General features: G+C 43.5%; 1 protein-coding gene across 8 annotated transcripts in view; it reads right to left on the bottom strand.

The window, feature by feature from the left end:
- LOC308191905 (uncharacterized protein) overlaps positions 1-19,418 on the bottom strand; it is a 176,367-nt gene that overhangs the window by 109,046 nt on the left and 47,903 nt on the right. For 5 of the 8 annotated variants that reach the window (XR_013948378.1, XR_013948379.1, XM_080584814.1 and 2 more), the window contains exon 2: positions 13,566-13,629. The exons of 2 other annotated variants lie outside the window; for them this stretch is intronic. Coding sequence is in view for 4 of the 6 variants with exons in the window: in XM_080584814.1 (XP_080440940.1) it covers positions 13,566-13,629 (64 nt within the window). In the remaining 2 variants the exon portion in view is untranslated. Of the gene's footprint in view, positions 1-13,565; positions 13,630-17,801; positions 17,908-19,418 lie in introns of all 8 variants that reach the window. One more of the 8 variants, XM_080584816.1, reaches the window with a different exon arrangement.

The raw sequence follows: 19,418 nt of genomic DNA on the forward strand, positions 1-19,418 counted from the left end.
GGTCACGGACCTCTTTCTGAACAGGCACAAAAAGACTGACTGAGCCAGGAACTGCAACCCAGATGATTTAGTTTGGCTCTGAGGCTGACGCAACTTGGTGAGAAATAGAGAGGTCTACATTAGAAAGAAGCCAAATAAGCAAGCTCTGGCAAGGGCTACATTAATTGTTGCCTGAGATAGCCCCAGGAAGGGGTTGAGTTTGCACCCTCTTCTGTGAGCTCATGTGTTGCTTCTAACATGCAGGTTGAGTCTGCCGTCTGCTTACATTTATGTTTTTATAGGGTCTTTTATCACAGGGCTCCCAAAGCACTTTACACACTTACACCTCGACTCTCTGTTGTAACAGTAGGCAGGCTTAAATTAAAATAACGTGCAGGTCGTAATCTAGGAATTGGGCTTCAGAGCCTCCTTTTTCGCCTCTCAAGTGGGGTTGTTATGAAGAAGGTACAAAAAAACAGAGGCAGCATTGCAAACCACAGTATGAAAAATGAAGATATTTCTGAGAGTGCAGAAGACAGAAGGACTTAGGAAAAAAAAAAAAGAAAGAAAGAAAGAAAACCACATTTTGCACGCATAGCATGCAAAATAATGTTCACAATGTAAAAGAGAAGCACATCTACGCCATTTGGTCATTGTTGTGCAAGAGAGTAGCTCTCTGCCATGAAGAAAAGGAAGCACAGCTCAAGCAAGCACCCAAAGCCTGTGTAGGGGTTGATTACTGTGTATCACAGGGGAGAATGAAGGAAGAAGTCTCCTTGCAGCTAATAGCTGCCCCATTTCGGTAAAGGAGGAGCTGGTGCTCGCAGTTCTTGGAGCAGGACAGAGTAACAGGCCAGGAAATACGAGAGATGTGATAACATTGAGATGTTCCCTTCCTAATGTGGAAAACAGGGATGCAAAGGACAGAAATTCATCCTTCAGAGTGCTTCCGCAGGGCTCTGGCTGGGCCAAGCAGGGAGAGCGTGGCATTCCCTGGGCAAGTGGCTGATGTTCGCAGCAGAGCTAATGCAGAGAAGCATTTTCCTTAGGGAAACACTTCCCGTCTTCCTGTATCGATGGAAAATGGGGCAAATGATTTGCACCCTGCAAGTGCCTACTTCATTCTATCTGGAGTCAGGAGAAAGTTTGTCTCTTGCCCTACACCCTGCAGAATAAGCCAGTGAATATTTTCTAGGTGGCAATTCCAAAAGAAAACATTTTTCCAACATGAAGAGTTAAAAAGAAAATAATAATAATAATAATAACTCCCTGTGAAAATTAGAAATCATCACACATAACTGGGTCTTCAAAACACACAGCCATACACAGCTGAGCCCTAGGAAGAGCAAGCAGTCACTTTACACCATGGACCACCAATTCAGCTTCCCAGATCAAAGCACCTGGTCAGGAGGAAAGGCTGAGAAGCTAAAAAAAGGGCTGGGAATAGGAGGTGAGAAGGCATAGGGTAAAGGATAAGCAGAAGCAGTGGAATCAGTGAGATCAGTGGAAAAATGGTATCAGAGAGCAAGAAGAAAGCAAAAAAGGTGCAACAATGGAGACCTGGTTTTCTACCGACACCTTTTCTCCCTACTCTGAGTTAAATCTTTTCCCTGTCCTCCCTGACCCTTGCTTCTGCTTTCCTGTGGCTCACTCCCACACTTCTTGCACTGGCTGCAGTTCGGTTCACTCCTTCACCTGCCCAGCCTCAACGCCACCCACAGAAAAATTCCCCAAACATCACAACCTGGGGTGTGTTCTGGAGCAGGGGGGAATGAAATAGCTCCTGCTGACACCCCACCAACTCCGATAAATAAATGAGTGCTTGCCAGAGACAGGACTGGAGCCCAGCTCCTCTGGCTGTTTTATGAAACTCTCACTGTTCCTTGCCTTCGCTTTTCAAAAAGTGCACAAAATGAAATGGCTTGTTTCAGGGCAAATGACACAATTGTGCTAAACGGCATGATTTGTTTGTTTGTTTCATCCCAGGAGGGGAGGAGGAGGGAAGGAATGTATATTTGATCTGATCCAAACCATTTTTTTTGTTTGTTTTTGTTGTTTCTGCTAAACTCGAAAAAAAAAAAAAAATCAATGGCTCGAACTGCCCTACACAAAAGAAGTTGGAGAGGGAAAGAGAGATGAGACCCCATTTCTCTCTTAAGACTCGTTTGACCTGCTGACACCCCAGCCTGGGAGGAACTCACTTATGAAACCCAGCGTTCAGAAATAAATTAGAAAAATAGCCCGAACTGCTCCACATTCAGGAGAAAAGCTGATTGTTTACTTTGTCTTCCCCTTCAGCACCCGGGTGCCTGTGTCGGACCATGCCCTGCATTGCCCACTGACCCACTTTCCCCCGATGCAGAGCCGTGCCCGCCCTGCTGGGGGGCTCTCCCGCAGCCCTCCCCACCACCACACCACTACCATGGCACCTAAGTGGGTAATGGCCTGGGCTGCCGAAGCGTGCTTTAAGTGGATAGCCAGCCAAGTGTGTATTAATTAAACTTAAAAGTTCTATTTATTGCCAAACACAGGGGGATTACGCACACAACAAGTGGCAGAAAGTACTCCAAAATGTTCTCACCCCTTTAATTACTGTGCTATAGTTAGCCCGGCGCACTGATGTATAATCAGCACTGCTGCACGTAGTGTTTACAGCAAGCACTCAGGAGAAGCAGACTTCTGACTTGACAGCCTCTGCGAGCAGCTGCGATGTTTGGAGGTGCAGGAGGAGCACAGAAAGCCCCAAACCGCCTCTTATTCATCCCCTCCTGGAAACCATCAGCAGGGGGTGAGGCTGCTCACCTCCAGCGCCCCACTGTGCTCCCCGGCCTCGGGGGCCCACTGCCAGCCCGTGTCCCCAGTGCAACCCTTTCAACCCATCCCACCAAGCCCCTGTGGTGCCCAACGTGTGTTGAAATAAGAGCCTGCCATCCTGGAAGTTATCATTACTCCACATTTTCCTGCCAGTGTCTTTTAAAGCTGGGCATCGTAGGAGGTTGAATTTATTTCCCACCTCAGTGTTCGATGTTCTCACAGCTCATGGGTTTCACATGCAAGCTGAGTGGCGAAGCGTACAGGCCAGGTAGATCTGGACCATCAAGAGGCTGATCCTGATCCCCTGAGTCTGTCCCCGGGACTAGCCCCTTGAATTCAGCAAGACCCACTCTAGATCCTGTGATGTGACAACACTTGGTTCCTCTTAGGGCAGCTGAGCATCTTGCAATCCCTCACCAAAGGTGAATCCTCTTTATTAAAAATGAAGATGAAAAAAATCAGCAAAAAACTGTAAAAATTTAATAGCTGGGTTTGAAATAGCCCTGCTCTCACTCACATATACAACACACAGAGTTAATAGCCCTGACCTCTGTGCTCCTCCGTTTCCCTGTCTCCCAGCAGTGCAAGAAGCTTGCAAGAAGCAGCACATTGCTGTCTCCTGCTACTCAACCTGGCTGCCTTCAGCACCAGCAATTCATTTTCCCTCCCTGAATCCTCAACCCCCCAGTTCAGTTCCAGGTGTTTTCATTGCAATAGCATAATGAAGACAAGACACATGCACCTGTCAACAAGCCGCCAAAAAGAAAACCTTTCATCCTCTTTCATTTTCACAACTGATCACACTCCAAACAACAATATACATTTTCTGCATGACCCTGGGCCTATGTTTCATGAGTCCTAACCCTTCCCAAATAGCCAAATTTCTTGACCTGGATAACCTGAACAATAGAGATAGCTGAGGATAAATGAAATCATGGTAAGCATGGGAAACAGCTTAGTAAATCACATTAAAGCACCGCAAAGTCTGCCACTGCTACCATCCTTGTGTCAAGCAGCCCGAGGCATCTTATACGTTTAGTACCTCCACCCTCATATCCTTAGCAGCTCGTCAGGCAGCACTCATCTTTAACCTTCACTAAAAAAGCCTGACCCTGTTGTTCAGGACCTCAGCATCTCCCTCCAAAGGCCCAACAAGCATCTCTTCTGCAACACAGAATGCGGTGGTGCTATAAACGTCCTCAGCTTCATGCTGCGGGGTTCTTTCTCAGCAAGATAGGGTCTCCTCTCCTGCAGCACTGCCCTGGAGCCACTGGTCCTGGGAGCCCAAGGCAGCAGCTCACTGACAAGTTATATCTCACGTTGCTCTCCATCCCACCAAGCAGCAGTAGAGCTATGGAGCTGCTGGGAATTTCTTTAGTATTTCTTTGGTTTGCTTGGTTTAATGCACATCCCATGATGAAATAAGAGTGCTTCCTTCCAACCGAACTCCCAAATTTTAGCTAGCTATATATTCAGTGTCTATACTGATATTCTCTGGGCCAAGAGGCAAAATCTGTAAACGTCCAAAATACTTTGAGACTTACTAAAAATGCCCTGAGAGGAATAGCTGGCAGATCAGCAAATTGAACAACCCCAAATTATACCGATGTTCTTGCGTATGTGTGCATGTGCACGTACCTCCTTACAAACTGACAGCAAATGTTCCCTGTCATAGGACTAACGTTGCGTAAGTGGTATTAACATGCAGAATTACTTTGTGTCTGCATCTGGCACAGCCTTTGCTGGACAGATGACTCATATTCATTCTGCTCTTAATTGCTGAGTCCTTTGAAGCAAATTCTTACACTGTTCTTTCTTCCAGCAATGGGTAAAACACTAATTTATTTGTATGTGGTGCTTTGCCCACTGCCAGGTGTTGCTGTGAACCAGGTGACAGTCCATCATGCTCTGAATCTTGACTGTGTTTCACAGGTTTGCTAGAGAATCACAGAATCAAAGAATGGTCTGGGTTGGAAGGGGCTTTAAAGATCATCTAGTTCCAAGCCCATGCCATGGGCAGGGACACCTTCCACTAGAAGGTGTCATGAAGATACTTTGAGATGCAGGAAAGATGGCAGTTCGCTTTCTCCTTAGAGTCCAGCAAACACAAATGCTGCCACAAATTTGTTATATACGTGAGTGTTGATGTACTAAATGCACTCACTTGTCCCAAGGTTGTTTGCAATGAGGGTGGTGGTAATAGTGGGTGTTATCAGCCTCAGAGTGCGAAGATGCAGATAGCCCCAGAGACCTTCTTTAGACATTTAGGAAGATGTTTTGCTCCCTGGGCACTAAGCATGGCCAATCTGCCAAAGACAAGAGAGGGGATCTTTATGCCTCCTGCAAGTCTTCTCCCAGGCCCAGTCCTGGGAGCTGCAGGCCCCCTCAGTCATTCCGTCCATTGCTGTGGATTTCCTCAGGCATACGCACAAGGTCCAATTTCCCTAGCAAAGCCCACTCCTGCTGGTCTCTGGTTTCTTCACACCCCATTCCCTGCCTTTTTTTCATCTTCACGCTGCTGCAGCAGCTGAGATACAGCAGTCAGCGCCTGGCAGAGCCACCCCCAGCCCTGGGTGTCCCACCTCCTCCTACTCCCCGTTACAGAGGTGGCAACAACCGAGCAGGGCTGAGTCACGCAGCACCCAACGATGATCCAGCAGTTCCTCTATGAATGGCAGGCACTCTGCAATCCAAATAAATAAAAGGTCTTGTGTAAACTTAGCACACAGCAATGCTGTCACCAATTTGCAGGTAAAATAGCAAAGCACAGCTCTGCTTGTTTTGTAAGATTGAGGGCTGTCTTGAGATATTAATAAGTAGTTGGTTTATACCTGGCTTCACCTCTAGGACCAATGCTCCCTGATATTGATATTTAAAGAAGCGCTCTCTTCATCTCGGCTACAATCCAGGGTGGATTTTTATTTTTTATGCTGGCTTCAAACAAGCTGTGGGTGTCTGGGTGGGTGGGTTGAGTGACATATTAGTGAGGAAGCTTCCTCCCCTTTCAGAGCTACGTGGAGAAGTCAGAAAGACATCATTTGAAAAAGTGACAGGCAGATCATGTTGGACTATTGCTGATGAAAAAGGGATTAAATCCATCAAGAATCCTGAATTTGGAACTACACTGCTACAGAGAACGGGGTGAAGTGAACTTCACTAACCTCTATAAATATTATTTCTCTTTTAATTTGAGATACGCTCCTCGAAAAGCCTTTCAAAATGCACACTCCCTCCTTTCAGCTTCTGGCATCCAATCAAACTAGATATCTAACAACAAGGAACTGAGGATGTCTGTCCTTCGCCTCCATTTAGAAGTGAAAGATTCCCCCTTTCCTCCCACCCCCCTCCCCCAGCTCTGAAGGTCTTCCAATTATCTCCTTTACCTGCCGCATTAAAAAGTAAAGCATATGAGTTGCCAGAGATACAGAGTCTGAGGACAAGCCACTGTGGCAAAGCCATGACATTAGAACAGATGGAAAACTTCTCGGGAACAAAATGTGCACAAAAAAATGGGTTCTGGCTTTGAAGTGTATATTCACGGTGGGTGCTTTCATGTCTTTTGAAAAGCCCTAGCTCAAATCTGACCTACTTAGGCAACATTCTTATTTATGTCTCCGACTAAGGAGCTGTATATTTAGCAAATGAGAGGAAATCATCCCCCTGTCATGTTTATAGATTGGAGCAAACTTTGCTGTTTAATTCTTCAACAGATTTGTCTCCATAAAAGTGGATGTAATTTAAACACTGTTAAAAAAATCAATAAATTCCAGAAACTTAGGATAAATGGAATCATAATTTCAAATATATATATATAGATATTATATATGTACAGATACACATGCAGAGAAAGAAAGAGAGAACATTTATTCTGTAGACTGCAGTTAAACCATATTTATTTAACTGGTTCAAGAGTAATGGATAAGGCTAGCAAAGGTGGAGAGCGGATCATAAGACTTTGCCATTTTAATTGATGCTAAATGCTAACAATATGCAGTAAGACTGAGGAACAGAGAAAACCTTAACTCTTCACAGACTAGGAAGGCTTACCTGGACTAAAATGAAAAGAAATTAAAAGAAAATGGAAATGAAATTAAAAGATGCTTAAGTTCAAGAAATTGAAGCTGAAAGGCACCTCAGGAGGTCACCTAGTCCATCTCTGTCTCTAAAAGGCAAGATGAATTAGATCCATGTTATTCTGGACTGATATCTGTCTAACCTCCAGAGGTGGACATTTGGTAAGCTTCCAAGCAGCCAATTTCTCCATTTTGCCATTATCACCAGTAAAAGGATTTTGCTGGCATCTAAGCTATGTCTCTCTCACTGCAGTTAAAGCCCATTACCCACTGTCCCAGTAGACAAAGATGACAGATTATTTCTTCCTTCTTTCCACTTGTCTTTCAAGACAACTTTAGTTTATTCCCTCCCCTTTAGTTTAGGCAGCCCAATTTGTTCGATCTTCCCTCAAGGATCATGTTTCTAGTTGATCACAATCATGTGGCCCTATTGAGTCACATTTCATGTGTAGTCTATTTCACGTGAAATCTATTCGAAGATGATCCACCCTAAGACACAGATCCTTCTGTCCAGGACAGATGCTTTGCAAGAATTTCCCATTCTTGTATTGATGCTGATGAGTACTCCTATCCCAACAGAGAGCTTTGCATTTGTCCTCACAGTCTTGCATCCTGGTCTGTCCAGGCCATTCCCCTGATTTGACCAGATTATTTTTCTTTCTGAACCCAATTTCCTCCCTGCATTCAGCTCATCCTAGCTCACAAACCAAATGAGAACCTTCTGCCTTCCACCATCCCAGCCATTAAAAACAAACACGTGCATGGCACTGGCCCAGCACAGATCTCAAAGAACACCACTCGAAACCCACTTTCAGTTTCACAGTTAATCATCAGTAATCACTGCTCTCTGACCACAGCTTGCCAGCCAGTTGTGCATTGACCTAAGACGACAGTTTCTTCTTGTCATCATCTCTCCAGGCTGCTTATGACAATGTCTTGTAAAACTGTATCAAAAGCCTTATTAAAATTGGGACATGTGACATCCAATGCCTTTTTCCTACTCACAAGGTTTGTTGCCTTGTCATAGAAGGAAAAGAGATTGGTGTCGGCTGTTCTACTCACAACATTGGTACCTTTTTGAGGCACTTACAGATCAATTGTTTGATTGTTTGTTCCATGTATTGGCAGGTTGCTGACTTGATTACAAATCCATGGATTTGGCTTTTTCTCCATGTTATAGATAGACACCATCTCTGCCTGTTTTCCATCCTCCAGAATCTCACCTGTCCTCTACGGCTTCTGGGGATAAACACCAAACTATCTGGGATTGTTTCAGCCAGTTCTCTGTGTACCCTGGGCTGAATTTCATATGACCCAATGCATTAAAAACCCTTTAGTTTATCCCAATATTAACTAGTCTACTAGTCTACTGTAGCCTGAACTATTACAGGTAGTCACTGGCTGTATTAAGCCCCTAATCATATTTGAACTTTTCAATTGATTCAGAACTGAACTTTTCAGTTGATTCAGAAGTTGGGTTCAGATAAAGCTACTTATTTTAGGGGCTAATCTAGTCTTTCACAACTTTTTCAGGCTAACTGTATCAGTTCTCAGGTCATTTCTCAGCTACCTGGTACCCAAGGAACCCCTTAATATCCTAAATGGAAAGGACTGCTTGGCATCTTACAAAATCAAGCCCCGAGTTGGGGCAGATACTTTGACAGAAATGGGATATTTCAAGAGGAATATCCCAAAAATGGGATATTTCAGGAAGAATCACAAATCAGGAAGAATTCTTCCTGACCAAACTTGAGCTGAAAACTCTGTAAGAATATTTATCTTGTTGCTTATGCTGCAGCCAGACTTAGAAGGGCTGCAGTGTGCAGAAATAGAAGGACACCCTCAAAACCCTGTTAAATTCTATACACATTTTCAGGAGAGATCCAAAATTTCTTCTGCAGTCCAACTATTTGGCCTACCTCAAACTGTGCTTAATTCTCCCACCTCACCCTCCCAAGCCATAGCATTATATTTATTCTTGTCTCCTTAATACGTGTTTAGAGAACACCTATAAATCCACTGATGAAATTAGGAAGAAAAAAAAAGAAAAAGAAAGAAAGATACATGCTCCCTTAAAAGGGATTAGAACAGTGTCAGGTCCCTTGAAGTTAATGAATGAATACTATTCCTTAGAGCTGTTTTTATGCCTTTTGATATCCTAAATGATGCTGAAGCAGAAAGGGAAAAGTAACTGAAATCCAGATATGTTAGTTTCTGCTCCATTAGGAAAAGGAAAAATCAATTTGGCCAAACATAAAGGAAGAAAATCAATAGAAAAAGAAATTTTGTTTTCAGCTGAGGAGTAAGAATATATTACAAACAATGGTGAGTGAAAATTATTCATTGATTTGTATAACACCTTTTACAAGCCCAAAAAGTGCTCCAAAGAATTATAGATTATTTAAATCTAAGGATCACTTACTGCCAAAATGCACCTATCTCTGGGGTGGAGTGCAGCTGCTACAAAATTGCACTAGCAAACACTACACCAGAGCTTTAGGGCATGAATGCTTTATCTGAAGATGCGCCAAGGGAAGTTGAAAATGCAGAATGGAATTAACCAGGCTGGAATATGAACATGGTGCAACTACATCGATTTCAGTTTAAGCTTAAACTCATGGAAGATAGGCCCATCAGCCCATTAAACAAACTTTGTCTCACAAGTCCCTAAAACACTCTTTGTCAGAAACTGGGATAATATGCCAGATGATGGGTCATTTTGTGTTTGCCCTGTTCCTTCTGCTCTTTCTCTGATCTCTGTCAGAATATGACGACACTGGGCTAGACGGACCTTTGGCCTGACCCAGCATAGCTGTTCCTAAATCCTGAGCTAGCGTGCTTTGAGCTGCAGCAAATCCGAAGCTGGCACACCCTTGCATGTGTCGACTCAGAGGCAGGGCAGCAACCTCTGGCAGAAGGGCAGGTGGAGAAGCCGACAAGGCAGTCTTTTGTGTTCTCCGGCATGAATCACCATACTCATCCGGAGGCATGCTAAATCCTCAATGTTAAGCACACATTAAGCTGTTGCAGGATATGGGCCACATTTACAACACTGTCATTAGTAACAAGGGCTTGCACTGCATAAAATTACACAAAGTACCTTTTGTACCTCAAGATGTACTTAGCAAGCAAACTCCTAGGGGCAGGGAATGTACAATCTTCTGTTTCTCTAAAGCACCTTATTCAATTACAGCAATATAAAAATGATTTATAACAATCTATTAAAAATACAACTCAAATGACTTATCTCTCCTGGGGTCCTGGGAATACACTGTAGGATTTGCCATTTAATTGTAAATCAAGTCTAGTGGCCAGTACCTCATGTTCTACAGAAAGATGAAAACTAACTATACACCTCACCGACTGCACGTGCAGTGTGTCTTGGTGATATGATCTGGGTAGTCATCCAAGACATGACTCGAGGGAAGAGGAAACGGAGAAGAAAGTGGCAGACATTTCTGCTCCTTGCAGTCTGTAATCCAACCCGTTCTTCCACTGATCAGGAAGTTTCCACAACTCCAAGGGCTGCTGCGGGGCAGGTGGGCAGGCACACCAAAAACACTTGCCGTCACTGCTGTCTCCCATTGCGTGTCTTTCTCCTTCAGCTTCCTGTGGAAAGGCTTCTTGGGAAGATTGAAGTCCAAAACAGCAGGAAGACAGAGACAACAGCTTGCCTAAATAGCCACAAACTGGGCTGGAAAGAGATCTACTAAGCACCCTGCACATGTAGTCCTGAGCAACCTGCACTGCACAGGATCTTCCAGAGCCCTTGGGGACAGCTGAGGCTATGCATTGGGTAGAAATACAGCACCTACTTCTTCTCATCCAGTTCAACAACCCAATCTACTTGTCCCTGTGCTGAGAAAGATGAAAGAAACATATAACAAGAAAATCTCCAGCTAAGCAATCAAATTAGAAAACTGGTCTCTCTCTTCTTATCCTTAGAATAGCCAAGAGCTAGTACAGAAGTCTGTGTCAGCATCAGAATCCAAACAGACATCATGTACATCAGGTGCATCCTCCATACCTGACATAGTTACTCCTAAATCTTACCACCACCACCAGGCAGGGAAGGAAACTATTGGCACCCTGGGTCTGTCTGCTGTTGATAAAGCTACGTTCATAGGAACACCCAGGCCAGGAGCAGACATATTTGGCTGAAAATCCTTTTCTCTGCTACTCCTGACAGACGTATCTAGCAGTCTTTCTCATAACCTGATAAAGCTGTATCTTAGAAACAATATCAGAGCAGATGAGGAGGGTTTCCTCCTTCCTACAAGGCCATTGGGGCCTATAACAGGAGGTAGAAATCCACAACGTACAGCTAATCAGTGCTCCCCTCACCAGCTAAGACTAGTCAAGAATGCAAAATCTAAGGAAAAAATGTTAATTGTAACACAATATTTAATGGAATCAATAGATATTTCTGCACATGGAAAATAGAGGAGGCCTGTAGGAATATTAAATTCCTCTTTGTTTTTACACAAAACATTCTAACAATCCTCAGCTTCATCTCTCGTTTCTGTCTTCCACTGTTCCTTCCCTCAATTAATGAGCTTTGTCCCCACAGTTAGGATACTCAGGGGTGAGAACCCTTAAAATCTTCTCTTCCTAAGGGAAATTCAAAGACAAAGGCCATGGCTAGCATAAAATAAACCTCCTCTGCAGCAGAATTGGCAAAGCTTTTCTTCCTATGGGTCTCTTTGCCCAGTTCTCTAGGGATTAGCATAATACCAGTGATAACTGATGCTCTCTCTCCCCACAATTAGATTTCCACATAGAAGTCCTGTGTAGATCCTCTAGCACCTAATACTGGCTTGCACTATACCTCTTCCTTGGTGAGGGCATGCTCTTACCTAAATAGCTGACATTTTTTCTGAGAACTTTCTCTTGAGATCACCTGCCCTTTGGCTGGTTTTGGCTGAAGCAGGCCAACTAGTTCAAAACCACAGCTACACACCTCACCGCCACACAGGGAAACATACAAACCTCATTTTCTAAGGAAATGAGGCTAAAAAAAAAAAAAGGAAAAAAAAAAGGGATCTTTTGGTCTCTCACTCCCTACAAATCTAATGTTCATCTGTGTAACTACCTCCTTCTGACAGGAATTACCTTTATCTGTATTTTGTAAAGCTTTGAGCATATTGCCAGCACTTTAATAATAAAATATCATAGAGAACCATATATCTGAATATTATTATGCAGAAAATATGTGCATGTTCACACAGACAGCAGATGTATAAAAATATAGAATATGTAATTCAAGGCCATAATGGTGCGTAAGTTTGTAGGTCAAACATAGGGCAAAGTCTCTTCTATTATGCACAAAACCTACAACTATACTGGACTGAAAGAAAGCACATAAACTCCTTTAATTTTGGATGCTAAAAGGTGCAAGTTCTAACTAGAGTTTGGATGGGTGATTTCCCCAGGGAACCCCAGGTGTCCTGGTTACAAGCCAAGCAGTTATTGCTGAGCACTGGGGTTGAGGTTCACCTCACCTAACCTTAGCCATCTGTCTCCCTGTGGAGGCTTGGACACCTCCAGAGGGTGATACCTGGGAGGATGGAATGAATCACCCTGCCTGAGTCTCACCACTGGCTACAGAGGCGGCCAAGACTACTCAGATAACCATGTAATTTTTGAATAACTACGGTTAGGCACAACGAATGCCAAACGTGGTTAATATTAGCCCACAAAAACCGAGTGAGTGGGAAGACTTCACATCACGGCTGGATGGGAATAAGAAAGAGCAAACCATAAACCTAAAATTCTCAGCTTCTATGCGGAAGCAAGAACTAACTTCAACTGCGTGAAGGGGTCTTCATAATAATCAAATAAATATTGCTAATGCAACTGCTGGTAGCATTTAAATTATTCTTGATAACAATGAAAGTTAGAAGCATTTTTCCTATGGCTCGCAGTTACTGAAAGAAAAGTGATCGTAGGCAGAAAATGGCATAAGACTAATTCCTACTTCGGTACTGAGTTGTATAATTCCCATTTAGCCACCACAAAATTCAGAATGAAGACCTAGAGGGAAAAAAAAAAAATCCACACAACTTGAACTGGACTCTGCAGCTGAAGTCTCTAATTGCTTTACCTCCCCCATGTTTCAGGCACAAAGGATAACACGTGACACACTGGGCAGTGAGTTAAAAGTTGTTCCTCATCCACTCATTTCTGCAGTTGAATTTGTTGGGTTTTGAGCAATTCTATTGGCTTCAAAGCTCTGCTTCCCATTAGTGCTATCGACCATGAGATATTGTTAGGGCTTTTTTGTGTGCTTTTTTTTACCTTCACTGGCTGAAACACAGCTTATCCCCATGTCCATTAAATATACATTTGAACAGCATTTCCACCTGCACTTTGTCACCTTGGGTTCTCAAGGGGTGTACCTCCACTTGGCTCTGAGCTCAAGGGCGCCCTTGATATGAGCCTGAGAGTGCCAACAGGCATGCTAATGCCCATTTGAAACAGCTTTTCCTTTGCCTCAGATGTTTCCATGCACTCAATGAATAAAAAGTCTCTGCTTCGCTCCGTCTGCGGTGTTGTAGGACGACCTCACCTCATTCTGTCAGTGAGCTACAGTTGCTTTCAGGCACCTCCAAGACTTTGCTTCCCTTCCTGGAGTTCCACCCCCTCCTGCTTTAAGATCCGACTTAGCAAGAGGCCTTGTGTGTATTGATCTAAGCTTACCTTCATGTAGATGCTTACTCCACTGCTGCTAAGCCTGTATTTCTTTTCCAAATGTCCATGCTCCCTGGAAAATTAGAAACGCCCTGTAGTGATGACATGCTTCTGAAGATGAACAAACATAAATTGCAAAAAGGGAACAAAAAGCTGAATTTTCTGGAAACAAAACTTTGGCAGTAAAGACAATTTTTTCCTCTGCTGTGAATAAGAGGTGTCTATATGGGTCACTGCAGAGGTTCTTTACTGGGAATAAGTTAAATTCAGAAACTACCATCTTGTCCTGTGGGTGAAGCATGCTATCTCAAATACGCAATACAACCCAAACTGGGTGTCATTTTCTTTTTTAACTTTCTTTTTTTATGAATCAGTTCCACGTCTTGGGGGAAGGACATCACGACAGACAGTTCCTCAACAAAGAACTGACGTGAGAACAAAAGCTATTCCTGAAGAGCTCCCAAAATAAAAGTGAGACAGATGAGTGAGAAAAAGTTGCAAGGGTGTTTCTTCAAACAAGAACATGGTCAGAAAGGAGATATCAGAAAATGTAGATTCATTAAAACTGAAATGCCTTACAAAATTGTCAGTTTTGCAGAAATGTGTTTGGGAAAAAAACACAAGAAACCTCCAGCACTGTGAATATGTCAGGTTTGAACACCTTTAGAGCTAGCAGCATCAGTGTTTCCACTTAAAATGACTTTCCATTTTACATATATTTGTACATTTTACATTCTAATACTGTATTTGATAGCAACACCAGCACAGTTGAGTTAGAGCAATCCTTCCTCAAATTTTCTATCAGAAGGAATATCAAAATTTGCAAGCTTCATTTGCAATTGAACCCAAAGTAAATTTCCAAAATCTTGAAATCCTTTGCAAAATGGAATTTCCATTCCTCGTCCAACACTATTTTTAAACCCAGCCTTCTGTCAACAGTGAAGGCAAGCTTTGGGAAGTGCTAGCATTTTCCTGAAGAAGGGTTCCTTCTCAGCTTCCCTTTTCAATGGCATCTGGTAAGGACTGCATTGCTGGAGATCTAGGCAAAAGCCGCTAAGTAGTTGTCCTGAAAAACCACAAATAGTTAAGCACTTGGCCATATTCTGGACCCTGGGTAATATCTTTCCCTATAATTATTTCTGCTGTTGTCATTAGCTCCAGCACTCTCACTATTTATTACCATAGGTATTTCGAGACTCATAAAAATGTGATCTTACTCAAGGCTTAAGCAACACATGAAATAAATCAGCGGCACTGAACATTGGCTGACACTGGATGAAACCTGGCTGGGAACAGCTGGATTGCTCTCTTGACTAAATATTTACAAAAGCCATGATTATATCACTGAGTGACACTGTGTGAATATAACAATTTATCAATCATCATGTTTAACTCAAATCCCTGCAGGAGGGGATGGCATTCTCACTTAACAATAAGTATCTACTGTATGCTAATTAAGTGACTTATTTTTCAGCTAAGGTTACTTCAGGGATATGTGGGCTTTTTAACCACCCATTTCCTGAGCACTGCTACTCCTTCAGAGGCACTGAAAACACAGAGTTCAGCTGGGCTGTCACTTGCAGCAGCGTCCATCCCATACCACCCCTGGAATTACTTTGGGTGCACGCTGAAGCGAAGAAATGCACTAACCAGTGCACAATTTTTGTTTCCCATGTTATCCCTCCTGTTCTCCAGTCCCCTGCATGGTGCCCACGGGGGGCAACTACCACTGCATCCACCTCACAATCCTTCCCACTGCTGTTGGCCTTGCTTCCCTCCAGCCCCAGCAGTGAATTCAGCATTGTTTTCATCTGAGCTGGTTAGCCCTGACCAGGTAACCCTAAACTTGCACCTCCACAGATGGTTAGTGGCTGCTGAATATGAGCATGCTGCTGCCAGGAGAGAAGGGCTGGAACCTGAAGAAGCAAGCTTTGCCAAGCTGTGGCATTGCCAAGAAACGTAAGAATCGGGTTCATACAGACCAGAGCAGCAAGCAGACCTGATCAGAGCATCAGGAGGAGAACATTTCCGTGAAGATAAAGCCAGCACACCATACTGGCGGGAGGTTCATATTTGGGCACCAGAAACCTCTACCAAATGACAGGAGCTTTTTATAAAATCTTCCACTTTCTGCTTCATGCCAGATTAACTCTCTTGCGCCGGCAACTACGTTCCTGTCTCCTTCACATTATGGGTATTAGTGCAATGCAAGAGAGAACATGTATCTCCCCTCCACCACTCACACAGCACAAACGCTTAAGAAGTTTTTCCTCAAAATGTCATACAGGTATGTGGATGGTGCTGCAGGTTTGTGTGGCTAACGTTCAAAATGAACAGGTGGCATCTGTGGCTCCCCTCTGGGAACTACTTTTAAACTTCGTCTTTCTTTCCAGGGATCATTATTTAAGAAGAAGGAAAAGTTTGGGGTGATTAAGTCTGTGGTCCCTTGACAGCTTTTTGCCTCATATGGGTCTTAGAGGCAGATTTAACTTCCCATTTTGTACATGTTGAGAGTCTACATAATAATTGTATTTTAGCCTTTGGAGCCCATCTGCCACCAAAAGGGAAATTTCACCTTCTTCTTTCTACCTACAGAGAGGTTTATAAATCAGCAAGCACACAGACATGGGAGCTCAGGACTTGGTTGCCATTCCAGGAGCCCTTAATAGCTCAGACAATCACAGCAAGTGCTCTTTTCAGAAACACAGGGAGGGGGGAGAGAAGTTATGATAAATTTAGTTTTCCTTTGAAGTTAATAACCTCCTACAAAGGCTTTTGGTAAAACACAGACACCTTAACATTTTTTTCCCTTTCAAACAATTTCTTCCTCTATTTTTCCCTCAGATGGTAAAATCTGAGGAAACCTGTCTCTTCAGAAGTAACTGCTTTGTGCGAATGACATCAGCAGACCACGAGGTTACCACTGGTAAGTCGGCACCCTGAGGGGGATGAAATGAAATCTCTTATCAGCCTACTTGCTCCTCTTCTTTTCTACGTTTGGTGCCTTTTGTAATATGCAAAGCAAAGGAAATGTTTTGCTCTCCTTGATTTTTTTTCACCTCTTTTATTTTTTTTCCCTAAGGAAAAAAAAAAAAAGACAATACATTTGACTGGTTTCTCCAAAGTCTCAGCTGCTGCTTTGGGTCTATTTGGTACCTCACTCAGAGGTGAATGATTTAGAAATTTCAGTTCAACCTCCTGCTTTTCTCCCTCACACTAGACCTTATCTCACCCACCAGTGACTTCTTCAGAGATGCATTTCAGGCAGCTTGAAAAACCAAGGACGCTTCACCTGATCCTTTCCCCTCTCCTCCCATGGAAAGAGAACCTCCGTAACTGTGGCTAATGTTATAGAAACTCTCCATCACAGCAAAGGCAGCGATGTCTTGACTTCAAAACTGCGGTAGACAAAAGCTCTTACCAGTTTCTCAGCATGGATATCCTGTCGTCACTCACTTCCTTCAGGCCTCTCTGAAGTCAGAACATTTCAGCACCAGAAACTGTTGGTGTGGAAGGGAGAGGGTGTGGAGGAGACAAGGGGTAAATATAAAGAAAAGTGGCTACAGGACAAGGAGGATTCCTTTCCCTGTGTATGGGATATCCACCAGGTGGAATCAGTAAGGCTACCACCTACAAAAAGAGGGGAATAATGTGAAAGGTGAAAGCTCCAAGGTAAGATGGCAAGAGGGAGGGTCTATGGTTCACTGCAGGAAAACATTTGAAGTGATGAACCTACCACAACTCACTTTGCCATGAAGTTGGCTTCCCGTTTACCAGCCATTAACCCCAGGAATGGACATTTGAGGTAGGGACTTTCTGCATAATGTTTTTAGTAAGTCTCATGCACTCAGCAAGCACGCATTTTCCTGTCTCAATGCATCCAACATAGCCAAACAGTTTGTTAAAAGAACCAAAGAGAAGTCTGGACTACGGCAGGGGAGACTGGACGTCATGGGGAGGATTGCTCGCATACTGCCACATACAGCTCCTCAGCAGGTAAGGGAACACATGGAAGCAGGGAGAGTACAGTAGCTGGAGGTGGTTTGAGGAGAACTTCCAAAAACCTGCAAGGGAAGATTAAAGGTAAAGGGGAGGAAGCATACACACACAGAAATCTACTGCTTTTACAAATAGCATGCTTTTATAAACTACGTAAAGAAATGTGAATTTTCCTTTTTGAATAAAATAATAAGAACGATGCACTTTTTCTTTTTGAAGAAGCTATTTCTGAGCCACTACACCCACCTGACACTACTTGACACTTGCAGAGCAGAAGACATCTGTATCCCTGTGCATGCTCTGAGAAGTATCCCCCAGGGCAAGGAGCAGAAAGCCAGGCCTGGTTTTGGAGCTGTGAACCAGTGAAGAACAAGAGAAGGTGTCAGCCACCTTGTAAGTGCGACAAGGGAGGAAAGTGGGCTGAGGCTAACAGGTAACTTCTGCACATGGCAGAGACATGATAGAAAGGCATGAGGGATGAGATAGTAAAGACACTGTTTTTTGTAGGCTGGCACATTTTAAAGCAGAATAATTTTGGTCAAATGTTTATCACAGTCTCTGCAGGAACCTTCACTGTTCCTGATTTTAATGGGACAGTATTTGCAGCTCCCAATCAGAGCCAAGGATCCTCTGACACATGCACAAGACGATGGGGCCCGACCATGCACAGCATATAGAGCAGAAAGATAAAGACTAGAGCAGTAAGATAAAGCTACCTACATGAGTTTTGGAGCCTTTGAGAGTCCTTTATTTATTTATTTATTTATTTATTTATTTCATTTTCTGCAGAAAATTCTTCCGTTCCAAAAAAAAACAACCCTGCCCTCATTGCAAACAAGGCAGAATACCATATTTTAAATTTACAAAGCACAAAAAAAAAAGATTTAACTTCAAAACAAGTACTTCTTCAGCTGTACTCTGATGATTCTCTAGTCTAGGTTCTTGTTCAGCCATGCATTCTGACTAACCTGAGCAGTTCTACGTAAACACACATATACATTATGTGCATACATGCATTTGCAGTTTTTAAAAATATAAATAGACATCCCCACCTGTCTCTCTGCTTTGTTGCAGCTGTGCCCTCTTTATGTCTCCCCAAGAAATCATGATTTGACACAGAAAAAAATCTTCCACCTAGTAGCCTGCCTTGAAGCTTGTAAAGACACCCACAGATACAACAGGGGTGAAGACAACAGCATCCCAGAGACACTGAGGAGAGGGACGTAGGACCTATTCCTGAAACCTGGAGTGCTCGACAGTCACAAGCACAGACTGTCAGCCTGCCACTGGCAGGTTTTACCATTTCTGATGGCAAAAATGAGGAAGGACATGAAGAGGTGGGATTGATCTACCCTAGTTTTAACTCCCTGGAAGTCCAGGCAGCTAGCAGAGAGCACTAGTCATCTAGGCTCCCTTTATACTCAGTGGAGAGAAAGCAATCCCTCCAGAGAGAGATTCATCCCTTCCTAAGATGGATGCCTGAGGCACATGGGATGAATCGCCCTCTGAAGGGGCCTCTCTCTCCCTGTAGAGAGTCCCGCTGCTACTACAGAGGGGCCTCAGACCTCAAGCCTGGATTCGATACCTGTTAGAAGCAAGATGAGACGAAAACCTCCTGAAGTGACTCTTTCAAAGCAGTGCCAGTGCCATCCACACGGCATTTAAGGATGACCCAGCTCAGTCCCCTACTCTGTGTGCTGTGTCTTTCTGCCACAGTAGTTTATACCAGTAGGCAGGGAATGGGTTAGTTTGCACTGATGGCAAATACAGCACCATGCTGAAAATCTGTGTGCCAAAATTTATTATTAATTATTGAGCTTTTTATTCTGGCTGTTGTATCACCACGAAGTCATATTCTGGCCC

The sequence above is a fragment of the Anser brachyrhynchus genome (genome assembly GCF_964034855.1).
Source record: "Anser brachyrhynchus genome assembly, chromosome: 3".
Classification (NCBI taxonomy): Eukaryota; Metazoa; Chordata; class Aves; order Anseriformes; family Anatidae; genus Anser; species Anser brachyrhynchus.